The sequence below is a fragment of the Pleuronectes platessa genome, chromosome 21 (genome assembly GCF_947347685.1).
Source record: "Pleuronectes platessa chromosome 21, fPlePla1.1, whole genome shotgun sequence".
NCBI lineage: Eukaryota > Metazoa > Chordata > Actinopteri > Pleuronectiformes > Pleuronectidae > Pleuronectes > Pleuronectes platessa.
The window spans coordinates 8,926,095-8,943,213 of record NC_070646.1 but is presented as its reverse complement, the minus strand read 5'-3'; the positions used below and the strand labels follow the sequence as shown (position 1 = coordinate 8,943,213).

Genomic DNA, 17,119 nt, shown 5'->3' with positions numbered 1-17,119 from the left:
TCTTGAATATATCTCAAGTTTTGCCTTTAGGGAATTTCTTGCAAAATGTCTCGCATGAAATTTTGAACAGTTGTACCTTGGATTCAAAGATGAACTGATTAGATATCAAAGGTCAAAGGGACTTCATATTATTGTGAATGTAATAAATCAGGAAGACCTGGAGGGATTAAACCACGGGGTGATAAATGTAGTATTTTTATATTAAAGCAGTTATATGCAAATATAATTGTCTTTTGAAAACCCGCACAGGGCTCGGGGGTGTTATGTATCTAATTTGAATCGTTCATCAGAATTCATTCTTTGAGATTTCTTTTTAGGCTGATGTGTTTTGATTATTTTAAATCCAGCATCTGACAAACGTTTTCTTAACATAAAATGAAGACATTCAATAAGATTGATGTCCTAGTTTAACTGCAGCACCCGTTCTACCAATAAGCTTGGAATCCGAGCTTAGTTTTTTTTTGAATCCACAAAGGACCAAATTAAATGTCTAACATCCGTGTACCACTCCTGATCCAGTAGGGTGCACGTTTAGGTTAATCCTTGGTAACCGTTAGCTCTATAGCTTGAGAAAAGCCTCACATTGTTCATTGTGTACTTCAAAAAAGCTAAAGAGAAAAACAGACTCCCTGGCTCCACCCCTTGATTAAAACTCAAGAAAGAAAAAAAGACACACGGCTGCCGTCTCATCTTGCTTCATCTTTTATGGCTCAGAGCGTTAACAGCAACAATGAGGTCCAGTCATGAAACAGGTCAAAAGCACATCGTACAGACCAACAAACATTCTGCAGGTTACTCAGGTCTAGAATATGATCGGAACAGTAGCACATCACGCTTTGCATTAACTACACATGAGATATAAAGTGTCAGAAGAGCCTGTGCAATTCTAAAGTGCATCTAAATGGGACTTAACAGGATGTTTACATACATGTGCACAGACTTCAAACTCAAACGAGGACGATGGAAACGCCAAGCACCGAACGCAACAGAGGTGCTGCTGGGAAAAGAAGCTTCCAATCAAACACCGGCGTCCTGAGGCGAATACGTCAGGAGGCTGCTACATTATCAAGTTATTTCCTTATGAACCGCAGAACGTCCCTTTAATATAACATCCACTCACATCATCTTCTAACCTAATACACTATAATCAAGTTTCAGAGCAATGTTACATCACAAAAACACCCTCAATAACCGACTTTAACCTCTTTTTCATCAATTAAACATCAGATTATATATTGATCATCCTCGCAGGAACAGCTATCACCAACACGCCTACATTTTTCTCTTCCCCCCCCCAATAGTAGCAAGGAAGACAAATAAATTAAGATTAGACGTTAGACCACAGATCCGTAAACGAAACAGATTCAAGTGGAGCAATTCGTTTTACAGATCTGTGTCTCCCCAAATAATGTTTCCTAGGAAAAGGTATGAAGTTACTAGGAAAATAGAGTCAAGTTCTGAGAGATTAGTTCACTTTTGTGGAGTTTAGCGCTCAAACAATTTGTTGAGCATTTTTTTATGTAATTTTTTTCCAGGAATGCCAACAAAAATTATCTGGCTCCATTAAATGTGAGGACTTTTTTTTTTTGCATCATTGTAAAATGCATACAAACGCAAGAATCAAGCTTTTTGGTACTTACTGAATATTCTATGACCAAAGTGATAAAAAAAAAAAACAATCAGTAGATTAATTTGTAATGAATGTTGCATTGACACTACATGAGGCTTTTATTAAATTGAATACAAAACCTGATTTTCCATATGTAATGAACAGTTTTTTTGCACTACTTCAAACCAGCAGTTAATTCAAATATTCTAACTGGATTCTCCAATTTCTCTGTAATTATCACCAAACTTCTTCTTTAGGGTCTTTTCCAGGAACCTTTCAGTGAATTTACATTCATTTATAAAGGAAACTACAGGACCTGTAGAACAGAGCGTTACAGACACAGTGCATGAAGACACGACAGATTATTCCCCAGGTTTGAGAACAGGTCTTTGCAAAGTGAGGTAGAGTGAGCGCACGGTGGAGGCGGCGGCGTCAGGCACTGGTGTTTCTGTGCAAAAGGAGCCACATGTGAGACCTAAGCTGGTGGTGTTTGGTCCTCCTGTTTTCTGCATCACTCTCGAGTCTTTGCTGGACATTTCTGGGCAACTCCCACACATCAAAGTGTCGACTTAGCTGCATGTGCTGTTGTTTAAGCCTCAAGTTTAAATCGCAGAGTAACTGGAAGACGATCATTCATCTCGCACCCGGTCTTCTTCTCTCTCTCTTTTCTCTGGGAAGCAGCTAATGCGAGATAGGCAGCGTGTCACCCTTAGAGGTTCTCCCCCTGTTTTCAATCAGGTCCTCTTTGGTTTTACGAATGCGGGAGAAGATTTCCCGAAAAAGTTCCTTGTACTCGGGCTGGTGAAAGTCCTCCTCGAAGTCCGCCATGTCTCTCAGGGCGGGACAAACGAGGGACGGCGTCTGGACCGATTTGTGGCTCTGCTCGTCCTCGTTGGTCTCCTGTGGCCCCGGGTGGCAGCGCTGCAGCAGCTCGTCGTACTTCACCTGCAAGGCACTGTACTGGGCGTCCACCTCGTTGAGCAGCGAGATGCCGCGGTACTTCACCACCTCGGCTCGGCGCACGCAGGAGCACTCGTGGTCGTAGATCCGGTCGGGGCAGTCAGACGCCTGCGGTGCCCTCGTCGGCCTCTCCTGGCCCCAGCGCTTCAGCACCCAGGGGCCTCGAGCTGCGGCTGGGTCCCCCTCGTTCTCCTCCTCTTCTGGGTGGAGGAGCAGCGACTCCGGCAGCAGGTTGTGGATCACAGAGTCCGACCTGGAGGCTCTGGTGGAGGACTGGGACTTCCAGAGCTGACGGAGCTCTTCGGCCTCCCGCTCCAGCTCGTTCACTCGGGCCTGAAGAGGAGAGAAAGATGAGAGATGACATCAGAGCGGACACTCAGACTGAACTTCAGGATGTGATAATTTAATACAAATGGTGACAGTGAGACTGGTTGTACATTTGAAGAAGTGTTCACCATTTACTTCCATTGTAATGGATATGGCTGCAACACTATTTACCCCTGAAGCTCCAGAAGTGTTCTGTGGCCTCAACTACTTCACCCGCTCCTCCATCAGCGTAGAGGTCAGTGGATAAAGAGTGAATTCACATTTTTGGGGTGTGAATTATCCCTTTAATATGTATTTCTTTGTTATTGTGTCGGTTCAGAAGTGTCCTGCAAACACACAAACGTCTGGAATTGTCACACACACCTGACATCCCTCCATCCTGGTCAGCTGTTGCTCCAGCGTGGCGTTCTCGCCGGCGAGCAGCTCGGCCTCCCGCACCACCTCCTCCCGGCGGGCGCGCTCCACGGCAAACTGCGTCTGGAGGGCGCGGAGGGACTGACGCAGGGACTCCTGCTCCTCCTCCTGCCACGACATGTCGGAGGAGGGCTCGAGGTCGGAGGAGGGTTCATCGGGGTCAAAGTCGTACCTGCACAGAAATCACAGACGCTATAAACCCCATATCTGAAATTCACACTTTTCTTGCAGATCTAGATGTCTGAAAAGTTCACCACTCTAAACATGAAGCGAGAGCCAGCAGGCGTTTAGCTGATCTCAGTACAGACATGGAGAGACAGGTTTTGTCCAATGCTACAACATCCACCCATCACTTTCCACTGAAGCCCATAATAAGAACAGGTTCAGCTTGTTTGTTTAATCCATGCCAACACAACAGGAGCTGGTTCTTCTTTCTTATTTATTCTGGCTTGTTTCTTTTAAGAGTTTAGAGTTATATTTTAATTTACTTTGCAATCTTTTACAATGTATGAGTGGATTGGTTTTAATGTATGAATCCTTTGTCAACAATTCGCCAATCGCTCATAAAACACTGTGAACTGCAATTGTTTGCGTGAAAGGTGCTTTGCAAATAAAGTTTGAATGATCTACTTGTATACTCCTTTTTTTTGTTCTTGTCGTATTTATCAATCATGTTTATTTTGTTTTATCTTCAGCAATAGTTAGGATCATTTGTTGTCGCTTGTTGCCGAGTGACTGAATGTTGTGTGGTTGTGTTTTGAACAGGAAACCAGTCGAGACTCGCAGACATCCAGACTCCTCCCGCTGCTTCACAACAAGGAGCTGTGAATGAAGTCCCTTTTTTTCGACTGCAGCTCAGGCGATCCAGTCAAAAGCTCCACAGCTCAACGATAAGAGACCTTTGATTAGGACTTTTTATAACAACTGCTTTTATTTTAATTGCCGATCAGTTTGTCATCATTTTATCAAACGCTTTATGAGCCCAAAACAAAGTGAAAGGTCGCAGGAAACGCACAGAGGAGAGCGATGACGGCGACATGTGCCAAAGGTCACAATCCAGGTTCGGTCTGATAGGAAAATTGGCTGCACATGCGATAGGTCAACGAATATGTAAATCATTGTATCAATATTTGGCAAATGACCACCAAACACTGTCAGGGATCTAAATGCATTTCAATCTCTAAATATCCGTTCATGTGTTTAATTGTGTAGATTTTTACATCTATGTTGTGTAGACAGTTTTTTTTACATCCTGCTGAGGAAGTTATGTTTTTACTGGGATTAGTTTGTTTTTTGTAAGTTAGCAAGATCCCATGAAATCCGGATACTGGGCGGTTAAAGGTTTTTTGTTTTGTTTTTAACATTGCAACATACGACATCCTTAAAACTAAATTTAAAACAGGCACATTTCAGAACTGATATCTATGATTTTGTACAATTTGGTGCAAATTGGATGAATGTAAGGATACTGTTGGGTCAAACCGATTAGGTGACGTAAAGTTTGAAACCCGGCAGATAGAAGCACACGGGGTGAAGGAATGGAACTTATCAGAAGAAACAAAGTGATTGGAAATAAGCTGACGACTCGATTCCAGCCTCAACGAGATACTGAGACATGTTCACCCCCCCCCCCCCCCACCCCCCCGCCCGCCCGGCTCAGACTTTGACCTCTTTCCCTCCAACGTCCTCCACCGACCTAGGCCTGTCACGATAACACATTTTTCTGTGCGATTAATTGCCCCAGAAATTATTGCGATAAGCGATAATATTGCCGTTTTGACACCATTTTCAACTTATATAATGATAATGGCATAATAATGCAAGTACACCCTTTCGAAGATCAATAAACTTTTATTTTTAAAGAACACTGGAACTGGACATCTGGAAGACATTTAAAATATCCAGAATTAATTAACAAAACATCCAAAAACAATAAATAAAATTATTTTAACCAAAAATGCTCTTGAATAAAAACCAAACACAACCAAAAACAATAAATACAATTTAAACACTAAATAAAAAGGATGTAAACCAGATTGCACTTCAACAAATAATAAACATTAGGCTCAGACATACACAGTCAGTGAGCGCGCACCATTTTGCGCTGTCCTGTTTGTACTTTGTTTGCCGACTAAACGCCCCAGTGATTGTGGACAGTTGGGAAGACGGAGAAGACGGAGACTTCCCAACTGTTTGTTTTTTCCCAAGCTGGGAAAACTGCATCGGGTGATTGTGTTTCAGGTGAAGATGCAGGTTTGTTGTATTACCGCGTTTTGTCAATACTGTTTTCAAACAAATGCGACATGTCGGCTCGCATAAGTTATTTGGTTCGCCCCGGCCGTTGGGTTTGAAGCCGAAGTGCTCCCACACGGCAGCTGTCGCGTTCGGCTTAGAAACCAACTCCATCTTTTTATTCTTCCAAATGTTTTTTCTCTTCTCCTCTCGGGACTTTCATGCTGCACTCTGCACTGCGCAACGCCAGGGCTCCGCCTCCCACATAGAGACCAATGCTACAAGTGACTGAGACGTGACGAGGGGGTTAACTTATTGTGCCCTCAGCTCGGCCTTTAAGGCTGCGCTGCAGGAAATAATAACCATCACCAACTGAATGCCTAACCCTGCGCGCTGCCTTGAAGAATTCAGTTGGGGCAAAAAAAACACCATCCGGCGATTTATTGCAGCCGGCAAAAAATTATCGCTCATTTTAATTTATCGCGCAATTAATTGATTTATTGCATATCGCGACAGGCCTACACCGACCTGCACTCTGACTTTCTCTCTCAGGGAGATTTCATCCACCTGAACCTGGATGTTTACGACGGAGCGGCCCAAACAGGATTACACAACCACACACACACACACACACACACACTAAACTCTATGAATAAGACGCAGTGGCCACAGCATGATTCGTTGAGGCAGACGTGGGCCAATGGGCAGTGAGCAGGATGGACACACCCAGAGGGGAGCTGCGGCTGAAGGAGGATTTACTGCTTCCCTTCTGGATGCTAACAAAGAGCTTTAGGATCAGTGACAACGCAGCTCAGATGATCTTTTATAAACCAGGTTGAGGAATCTTTCCCGGCGACCATTAGGCTGCATTAAATGTTAATAAATCTGTCGACCAGGCGGCCAACAGTGTGTGTCGATGTATAATGTAACTAACAAATCAGTTAATCTGCTGAGGTTCCGTGATACAAGTAAACCGCGTACGAACGCCGCCATCTTGCACAGTTGGAGCCAGAGTCTTTGCAGGAGGGATCGGGGGGGGGGGGGGCGGGGGGGGGGTGGCCCCACCTCCGACAGTCAAGATTTAAGATACATTTATTGATCCCAAACACATGCACAATCCCACGACATGCAGAGTAGGGACATTTGTCTGCTGCTCTTGTCCCATCTGGTGAACATCACAGGACACACAGAGCAGTGGGCAGCCATGCACAGCGCCCGGGGAGCAGATGTTGGGAGAGTAAGGTGCCTTGCTCAGGGGCACCTAGACAGTGGGGGTAGGGAGAGTGCTCTTTGGACTTTGGAACAGGTCCAGGTGTTGTCCTGGCAGGTACGTTGTATTGTCACTGCGAGGAATCGAACTAGCGAGCTTCCAGTCCGATGTCCGGAAGTTTCTGCCCATAGTCCAATAATTCTGCCACTAGTCCACCGCAAGGTTTCACCTTATTTTTTATAGCATCAAATAACTAATGAAAACCAAACATGAGCACTTGGATTTACATAGGTGTGATAATAGATGCCTAAAATGAAAGAAACCCTGTTTGAGAAAAATTTATTGGACGTAAACTGACGTGACTTTTATAAATTTGGTTTGTGTCCCCTTTGCTAACATGGAGGAGGCAGGGTTTATTAGTGGCTACTAGATGTTTTAGGGGGTATTATTTTATCAATATAGTTTTGTTTTTATTATATTATGAATGTTTTCAGTCTGTTTTCTGTCATGATGGAGCTTTTCTTAAATACATTCACTTATGCTAATGATCAAATAGAGTGTGTGTGTGTGTGTGTGTGTGTGTGTGTGTGTGTTCACCTGAGCGTGTTCTGCAGCTCTTTCAGACAGGACACACTCTTACTGCTGCGAGTGGACCACCCCTCCCTCTGCGGAGGCTTCTGAGGCTGAGGACACAGCTTCAGCTGTTCCACCTGATGCTGCAGCTCCTCCACCTGCGTCTGCAGCAGCTCCACGGTTTCGGCCAGCCTGAACAGAGGAAACCACAACGCTGTTAGTTTGTATAAAAGACAACACTTTGCACATCTGTCCTTTCTCCCCCATCTCCTGTCTTACCCCTGGATCCTCTGCTGTGCCGTCCTGTTGTCCACCACCAGCTTGTGGTTGCTGTGCTCCAGCTCTCTGGACGACACGTCCAGCTGCTCGTACACTTTGGCGTGCTGATCATTGACCTGCCTGAGGAGGTCCACCTGCTTCGTCAGGTACTGCAGGAGAGACGGAAGAGACGAGAGTGAGAGGGACGGAGGTGGAGGCGTGAGAGATACAGAGGTGGAGGTGTGAGAGAGAGGACGGTTTATAGAACATCATGTGTTGAGATGTCTATAATGAGACATCCAGTCTATCATTATTACCTCCTTAAAGAAATCTATGTTTTCATTGCTGTTTGTCAAATGCTGATTTTATTGAGACTTAGTGGAAAGGTAAGGCCAATGAAGAACCCGTGAACTTTTGAAGTGGATTCCATTGAGTTGATTTTTTTGAGAGAGAGAAACATCTCATTCTTCAAAATGTTTGCAAACTTCTCAAAAAACAATGCAGATATCTTTAAATCTGTAGAATGGCAATATCCATGAACAGTCAACTTTGAGTATTTTTAGGGAGGCGATTTTCATTATGTTACTGTACGATAACAAATATTCTTTCAAACTATGTCAGAGAATGGAATAATTTCTAGGATTGGTTTAATCTGAAAGGCTCAATTCAATAGTTTCATTACAAATCAACCCTTTTATACTTCTTATTTTTCAAGTGTTTTAGGTGATAACTGAGCATTTTTCCTTCAGCATAACAGCCACGTAATTTAAGTGCAAACCTTTTTATTTCCCACCAACACCTAAAATTACTAAAGCTTCATCAGTTTCTTTATCAAGGGATATGGGGTTAATCTTATCAGCTGCTGCAGTTAGAACACCTTGAACCTTTCGTCTCACAACCAGCTGAAAACCCACTTAACATCAACTTCTCGCTGACAACAGACCTGCGTCAACTGCTCAACCTCACACTGCGCAGACACAGTGGACGCAAACACACAGCCAGAAGTCAATGAATAACATGAAAGCACAGGATGTCAGAGAGGTCAGCTTTCATTCTTCACTGCGTCTCCCTCGGTTAAAGTCGATAAAGTTGAAGCGCAACTGTGGCAACAAATGGGAAGACGGTAATTAAATGCAACACAGGTCAAGAGCTTGAATGAGACCCGGGGACGTCACAAGTATCCAGCAACAGGTCTTTAAGAGATTAATCCCGAGTGCCAGCAGTGACATGTAGAGAAGGGATTTACCGACAAGACACCTCACGCTCTAAACTGGGCCTTCATTAAGTATTCTGGGTTTGTGTGAGAGCGAAAGTTAATGTTGAACTCGTGTTGTTTTAGGTTGAGACAAAATGTGAGGGAATGAATGATGGAAGGATCCCCTACATGTCTTCATTTGATTGTGAGGAGAGAGGTGACATGACAACAGGAGGGACATGTGTGTGTGTGTGTGTGTACAAGTATTTAAAAGTTTATATAAATCTTCATCATAATGATCCAACAATTCCAAATAAATGATTTAATATGCTTTCAACACTAACAAAGCTGCAAAATACTACTACAACAGATAATACTAACATACTTCATAGTGAACTGAACCGATGGTTATTGATAAATATCATCTTAAAAAAGGACAGTTAACAATCAACCTTTAAACTCAGTGAATAATGTTTTATTTATATCTTTACTGCAAATAGATGTGTTCTTTTAACGTGTTCAGACTGACTACTTATTGGGATCTGTAAATACAAACAACTCCTCCAAGACTAGTAAGTACAAAAACTCCCGATGCTGTGTGATCTCCTGCAGTACAACTTGTGATACCGCTTGTACTCTGCACTCGCTCCAATAAAGTGTTGAAACTAAACAGGAGCATTTCTAATAGAAGTAGAAAACCTCTGATGGTGAAAGCGGTGCCTCTTACAGGAAGCAGCTTCACTGATGGTGAACTGAGGCTCTGAAGCAACACTGGCTTTCAGGTGAAGATACAAGATACAACAAGTCAGAGGTCAGGGGAGAGAGAGAGAGAGAGAGAGAGAGAGAGAGAGAGAGAGAGAGAGAGAGAGAGAGAGAGAGAGAGAGAGAGAGAGAGAGAGCTCCGTCTGTACCTCGATCTCCTGCAGCTGCTCCTGGTCGGTGGAGTACATCTGCTGCAGGCCCTGCTCCAGCTCCCTGTTCCTCTCCAGGAGGGTCTTCCCGAGCTCGGCCGCCAGCTGCAGGTCTGCAGGAGAGAGAGGATCCACACGGTGCTTCAGTGCTCATGGGTTATAAGTCGGTCTGGAGACAGGATGCTGCTACACGAGCGGATTGGAGAGGGTTTGTTGTTGCTGGCAAACCACTTAGCCAAGCTGACAGCGTGTGCACGTGGATTTAAGGTCATTTCTTAAGGGGATTTCTCCTGCACCTATGAATTATTCGCATTCTTTGCACATGGGACAGGCCTATCCAGCCAAATCCGGAGTAAATAGGAAAAAGGCACAATTGGGATGAAAATATGAAACATTGGAGGAGGATATTTCTCAGAAAAAAAACAAGAAGCTTTGGTGTGAAGGTATGAAATAAAGACAAAGGGGATGAGTGAAGTCAAATCATTTGGTTTCTCTTCTTTGCCGCATGAGTGTCCTGCTGACTTCTGCTTTTCCTCAGCAGCCTGTCAAGCTGTTTCACATTCACTAAACCAATCACACATCCCGGTTAAAAAGAATCAATATCACAGTTTCAGATCATCACATATTACACGTACAAATTTAACCTCGTGTGCACCTGCATGGTTTGAATAGATTATGCACGCGTTAAATAAATGACATCTCTCTGTGTAGACAGCTGTGATGTGCCCGTTTCTCATTTGCCTGTTAAATAAAGTGTCGATAAGCTTCTCTATCTTGAAGGCTGAGGGACAAAGAGTGAGAGGAGACTGTACCATGTTCAAGGTCCTGCTTGTCGTACCACGGTTCCTCCTCCTTGATCTCGAATTCCTCCTCCACGGTCGTGTCAGTCAGCATCGTCTCCACTAAAGCGACACACACACACTGCAAACGCGCGTTTTAAACATCACACTGCTGCCTCTGATTCAAAGGATGAGGCCGAGTCCTGTTTGAGTTCTGTGCGCCCGCTGCGACCGGTATGCGTTCATCACCACACACACACACACTCAGACACACACTGACTGATTGGAGCCACATACCGGTTATAGCTGCTCCACCTCTGCTGCCATGAGGGTGAGCTTCCGGCTATTACATTTCAAAATAAAAGCAGTGTTGGGAGAAATGTGTGGCCACACTGTACCTGTGTTACTGAACACAGGTACAGTGTTCTGGAATTGAGGTGTAATGCAAAATGACAAAGGAACACGAGGAGACAGATTCACAACCACAGGTACGAATCCCAAATATAGAGACACAAACTGACCACGGGGAAATCAAACCATCACAACAAACACAAAAAGATAGGGTGGTCACAAAACAACAAACTACAAAGAGACACAAACAAACTACACAAAGAGACAAACGGACCACACAGAGACAGAAACCACACAGAACGTCCACAAAGAGACACACAACAACCACAAATACACACCAATCACAAGAGAGGCCAATAAGACCACATATTTAGGGATACAAAGTCCACGAGGAGATGCACAACAACCACCAAGAGACACAAATGGACAACGAAGAGACACAAATACAAACCAGTCACAAGCCACATTAAATAGACCCCAATTTGAGAGACACAAAATGTTCACAAGGAGATGCACAACCGGTCAAACCATGATCTTAACTTCTGCTGATTTAGATTAGAAGCAATTCAAAAAGATTTGCTTATCGTTATTCAAATGATCCTTTGAAAAATTCTATTTACAAATAACCCAACATGTAGTACAAGAATAAAGGCGCAGGTTGTTGTTTTTAATTTGAAAAGTACACCAAGTAGTTTCCGGTATAAACCTGTCTCCGTGTGAAGTTACACATCACCTGCTCCTCCATTAGAAACCCCAGCCTGCAGTGTCCTGGCGACCACACGAGGGCGCTGCAGCGACATAACAGAGCAACTGTACTGCAGCACTTTATACTGTCTCGTGTAATTACCACATTCAGTTGATCTAGATGCTGGAGGCAGGCTGTTAGGTATTTCTGTTGAGATTAATATTTTAGGTATGCAGTACCATACAGTATAATGGTGCATGTATGATTTATATATCTGCTGTAACATATGGCCATCATTTGTTATATAGGTCCAGAATTTGATGTTTACAAAAGTGTGCATTTGTTTGTTTATTTACCCATTTGTTGGATAACGCTAAATCTACAAAACTGATTTCAACTTAACTTTATGGAGGAAACCGATCTGGGAAGAATCCATTAAAATGTTGGTGCACTATCCTTCATTTTATTTTATGACAGCGATTATTTAAATTATTAGAACACTTCTTATTTATTTTATATTTTAGCTTTAAAAAATTGACAATCATGAGTAGGATTGTTTGGCCTTGGTTTAATGTATGAGCTGTCCAGTAGATGGCAGTGTAAGCTTACAATTTGCTCTAAATTCCTCACTCAGCACTATAGACCTATAGCAGAAGTCACCATTTAAACCAGACAAAGACACCATGTTCAACACACATACACACACACACACACACACACACACACACACACACACACACACACACACACACACACACACACACACACACACACACACACACACACGAACACACACATATTTACAGTAAATTATTCATTCGAATACATGAAAATAAATTAACACAATCAAAGAGATTAGCCGCACAGTCAGATTACAGTTTCATTATCAGACACAGATGGATGAAAGCATTCTCCATGGTGAATGTTTTCTCTGAGAAACATCCTGCCAGCTGACGATGAATTATGTTGCTGCTCTGGACCCTGAGGATGATGATGGGTACATCTTCATCTCTGTCGTCTTTCCTCCTCTTCCTTTTTGTCAAATAAATCAAAACCTACCTCTGTTTTATCCTTGGTTATTTTGTAACACCTAAAGTATGATAGCTGTGTCACAGAGAAGACAATAAGACAATTAATACGTGACTCTGTAATCAAAATGTGTTTTATCCATAACAGCAACATAACAGTCAATTATGTGGAGTTAAACAATTTCAGAGATACAGCATAAGGTCCAAATATGTGGACTTTTGAAGTATATTGACACCAGAACAAAACCACTGGGCACATTTGATTCATAACGCAGAAAATCTCCAATTATACAGGATAGAAGGATTCTCTCCAGTCCCGACCATAACCCTGCTCACCTATATAATATAATTGAATATACAAATATGGTCTAATTTGACTTCAGTCCTGTGTGTCTTCTTCTTGAACTGGGTATACTCCATGGTTCTGAGTCAAAGTCGTTTTTGATTTAAATGTAATTTGTAATATATTATGGATTGATTACTCTTATGTGTATTGTTATTGATGATTCTCAATAACTTAGTGATTACTCAGTATGAACTTGAGATTCCTGGCTTCCACTTGGCCTGATCACATTCTTAACCACACTAGCAGCCTGATTCATGATAACATCAGGACGTCCATTCACCTGTCATCTCCAATACTTTGGTTTATGACTAAATTCCTTTCATTCGTTGCTTTTCCTTAATAAAAAAATCCAGATCATTAAGCGTCGCTCTAAACCGGGAAGCTGAGTCAGCATCTGGGAAGGAACTGAATCACTTAACCTGCAGGCCACATAAATCAGCCAGACAGAGGATTAGATGCTGTAACATCACAGGCCTTTTCCTTCAAGGCCCCTTAGATCCCGTTCTTTCCTGTCGCATGTGCTCTCCCCCTTTTACGTGCTCCCTTTTTTTCCTTCCATCCATCCTTTATCATCCTCCCCTTTTCTGCAATCTCTGTTTTGTAGCCTGTCAGCGAGATGAGAGAACGGGCAGAGCAGGAAGCATGGAGCTCTCTGCGGGGACCGGGCTTCTCAGAGTGATAAAATATAGCTGTGATCTTTTTCTGCAGAATCAACACTCCCTCCTCTCTCTGCCCAGACCCGTGGCATTTTTGCTTTTATTTACGCCGTATTGCTCTTCCCATTTAGGACTTCACAGCGTGTGAAATGCCAGACCGACAGAATGAGACCCCATGGAGTCCTCTAGCCCACCCTCTGCTATTTTATCTCCCCTGTCAGAGGATGATTAAAGGTGTGTTGCAAATCTTTCCAATCATGTTTTCTCTGTGGCGGCGGAGGCCACTTCATGAGGCACAATGATTGGTTTGCAAATGAAGGCAACTCAGATACAGAGAGGAGGGAAATTGAAATATTACAAGGGAGAGTGCGGGCGAGCGGGATGATTACCACGATTCACACATTCCCAGTCATCCCCGCAGCAATCTGAGTTAGTGATGGGGTTCCTCGCTGCCATAGTGAGGAGGCAGAGACCTTAATGGGCGTCAGCAACTCTGTAATGACTCGTTAGAAGAGACATTTGAAGCTTTACTGATCCGTTTCCATACCAACTGTCTTTGCTGTGGGGAAGGGGGGGGTGTAATGGGATTTAAGGAAGCGCTTCTGGGTAGAAACTTAACCCAAATGCACACACAATGCATGAATGTATGTGTGTGTGTGTGTGTGTGTGTGTGTGTGTGTGTGTGAGTGGTTGTTTTAAGTTAATCTTCAAAGCTCTTCCCTCTCCGCAGAAATCCACCATGACAGGCAGAGAGAGCAGCCTGCAGTGATTTCAATTTTTTGTGAATCTTCCAGAGACGGATTCCTGTCCTTTCCCATGTTTTTATTCCCCCCCATTCCCCCCCCCCCCCTCGTTTATTGTTTTCCGGTGCCTATTGTTCTGGACACGTACACAAGGATGGGAGACGTGCTCGCATTGGGAGGTGGCGGCGGTTGGTGCTGCTGATGCTGGGTTGCCATGACAACCAGGCCTTTGCAAAAAAATGAGCGTGATGCCAAATCTGATGCAGTACATCACATGTGTGGCTTTCATTTGTGTGCGTGTATGTGCGTGTGTGTATGTGGGGTAGGGGGGGGGGGGAGGGGGGCATTGGCAGAGGGAAGCGAGCACACATGCTGTATACTGTGTGTGTATAGAGAAGATATTACTTTGATATTGCACCAGTTTGTCCGTGTTGTTCACACACTGAAACAATAAATGTGAAATTGGCAACCAAAGAAATCACAAAAAAAACACAGACACAGTGACAGAGAGGATGATGAAGATGATGATGATGATGATGATGATGATGATGATGATGCTGATGATGATGATGATGATGGCGAGGATGAGGTTCAGAATGAACGTAAGAATGAGGGTGTGCATGCGGATTATAATGCCAGTGAGGATGAGTGTAAGGATTGGAGTGAAAATTATGCTCAGGATAAGGATTTAGAGAAAGATGAGTATGACGAAGAGGAAGAGGAAGAGGAAGAGGAAGAGGATGAGGAAGAGGGAGAGGAAGAGGGAGAGGGAGAGGAAGAGGAAGAGGAAGCGGAAGAGGAAGAGGAAGAAGAAGAGGGAGAGGAAGAGGAAGAGGAAGAGGAAGACAATGACAATGATGCCGATAACGCTGATGATGGTGACGAAGATGATGAAAATGAGACAAATTGGATCTGGGTTCCAAATAATAAACTGTTATCTCTGAACCGTAACATCAAAGACCTCGACTGGCTTTATAAACTATGAGGATTAAAAAAAAGAAGAAAGTTTAATTTCACAAGTAATCTCCAGCCCTTGGGGCTCGTGGGTAAAACAAAACTGTGCAAAGTATAAATTTGAGATAATCTCTGTTGAACAGCTTCGGGGAATCACAGGCACAGGGATAAAAAAATCACTCTCGCTCCGAGTCTGGTGCTAACATTTTGTTCAACGGAGCAGATACAGTGAGCATGAACGATGGTTTGTCCCCGCTCGAAAAAACACAAGAGGAAGAAAAACACACTTCCAATCAGGATCCAAGAGGAAATGAGTCTGAGAGGATGAAAGGCTTCTGCATCTACAGGTTGTGAAGAGAAACTGACAGACTGACAGACTGACAGACTGACAGGTGTCCGCTGTTCAGATGATGTCTGTTGTGTGTGGATGAGAAGAGATGTGGCTGATGTTGCATCAAAATACACACACTGCTGATACAGCAGGCAGGAGAGGTGATGGATGGCGAGTGGATGCTTTATATACAATGTACATGGTGTGTGGGGGGTGGGGGGGGGGGAGTCTAAGAGCTGGACACTATGTACATCTATCATCATTCGAAACATCCATCCATGCGTCCATCCATCCATTCATCCATCCGTACATACATCCATACATTCATCCATCCATCCATCAATACATCCATCCATACACACATCTGCTTGTTTAAGGCTCACAGGGGGAGCTGGAGACAATCCCTGCTGACATCCGTTGCCGGTGCATCAATAAGCCGACACAGAAACAAACTTACACTAATTTACACTAAGATTCAAACGTATTGGCCAGTTTCTAAGTACTGTATCTTATCTAATCTGCATGTCAATGGACTGTTCAAGGAGGCCGAGGTACCCAGCAAAAACACCGGCATCAGTGTTGTGCGATGCCGCTTCCTCCTGTGGGTCACCTGTTCTGTCCGCAGGGTGTTGTGGTGCCCTCTGCTCGGTGAGCTGTTGCATGTTGGGAAGCCTGCAGTCTCCCTCGTCTGCCGGCTGACGAATGGAGCACGACGCTGGGCCGTCTCATGAAGGGCTTGGTTGGATGGATTGAAGCGATCCAGAGTTGAGGTGATCAACGGATGGAGGTGGGTCACTCATTGATTCCTGTCTTGACCTCACAGCTGAACGACAGGAGGGAGAACATTTTAAACGTTGACAGCTCGCAGGCGATTGGCTCAAGGCAAGCATACAAGGCCGAGATTGGATGAAAACAGAGAATGAGCTGAGCTTCAAAGAAGTGACACTGATCATGACAATCAATGAAACGGACTTGGAATACTGACTCTAAGATCAACGTCAACGTCAAGTCGTATGGGATTTTTATTATTTTAAGCCATAATGGAAATACTAGCAGCCACAATCCGGTTCATTTCCTGTTTGTGTTTTCTGAGTGACGCAGACGCACTGCGCCTCAGTGTGACTGCATTTCTGGACATCTGGTAAAGCTGGAGAAAAAAAAGCTGAGCTGACGACTTCTCACCAGAAGTTCAGTCCAACTGCTGAGTAGAGACAACCCGTCCTGGCAGCTGCCTCTGGTTTTGTCTCGAATGAGCTCAAATGCTTCCTCCTGGATCAGCCTCAAATACGACACACACACACACACACACACACACACACACACACACACACACACACACACACACACACACACGCGCATGAACTTTGTCAAAAACTATAATCAAAATGTATATTTATTGGAAGAGTCTTTTTCTTCGTCAGCCAAAATCTTTGCTGTGCTGATATTATTTCTCAGCCAAATTCTGTTTTGGACGTTTCCTCACAAAGCTGATTATGTTTTATCAGTTTTACGAACATGAGCTGCAGCAAAATATGGAAACAACTCCATAGTTAGGAG

The 17,119-nt window shown here is 43.7% G+C and overlaps 1 protein-coding gene across 1 annotated transcript; it reads right to left on the bottom strand.

The window, feature by feature from the left end:
- Positions 1-686: 686 nt before the first annotated feature.
- Positions 687-10,773, bottom strand: LOC128427258 (cerebellar degeneration-related protein 2). The gene is made up of 6 exons (XM_053414348.1): positions 10,502-10,773; positions 9,690-9,802; positions 7,605-7,753; positions 7,350-7,517; positions 3,260-3,482; positions 687-2,902 (listed from the first exon to the last, which is right to left on the bottom strand). Exons 1-6 carry the CDS (start codon positions 10,581-10,583, stop codon positions 2,291-2,293), a joined length of 1,347 nt encoding a protein of 448 aa, XP_053270323.1. The 5' UTR covers positions 10,584-10,773; the 3' UTR covers positions 687-2,290.
- Positions 10,774-17,119: the final 6,346 nt, after the last annotated feature.

Bases quoted from the DNA above. Each gene is read 5' to 3' on its own strand.
- LOC128427258 (XM_053414348.1), bottom strand. From the start codon at position 10,583: ATGCTGACTGACACGACCGTGGAGGAGGAATTCGAGATCAAGGAGGAG. The intron at 3,483-7,349 runs GTGAACACACAC...ATTTCTGTGCAG, and splicing joins GAGCTGCAGAACACGCTCAG to GTACGACTTTGACCCCGATG. The intron at 2,903-3,259 runs GTGTGTGTGACA...TCTCCTCTTCAG, and splicing joins CCAGGATGGAGGGATGTCAG to GCCCGAGTGAACGAGCTGGA.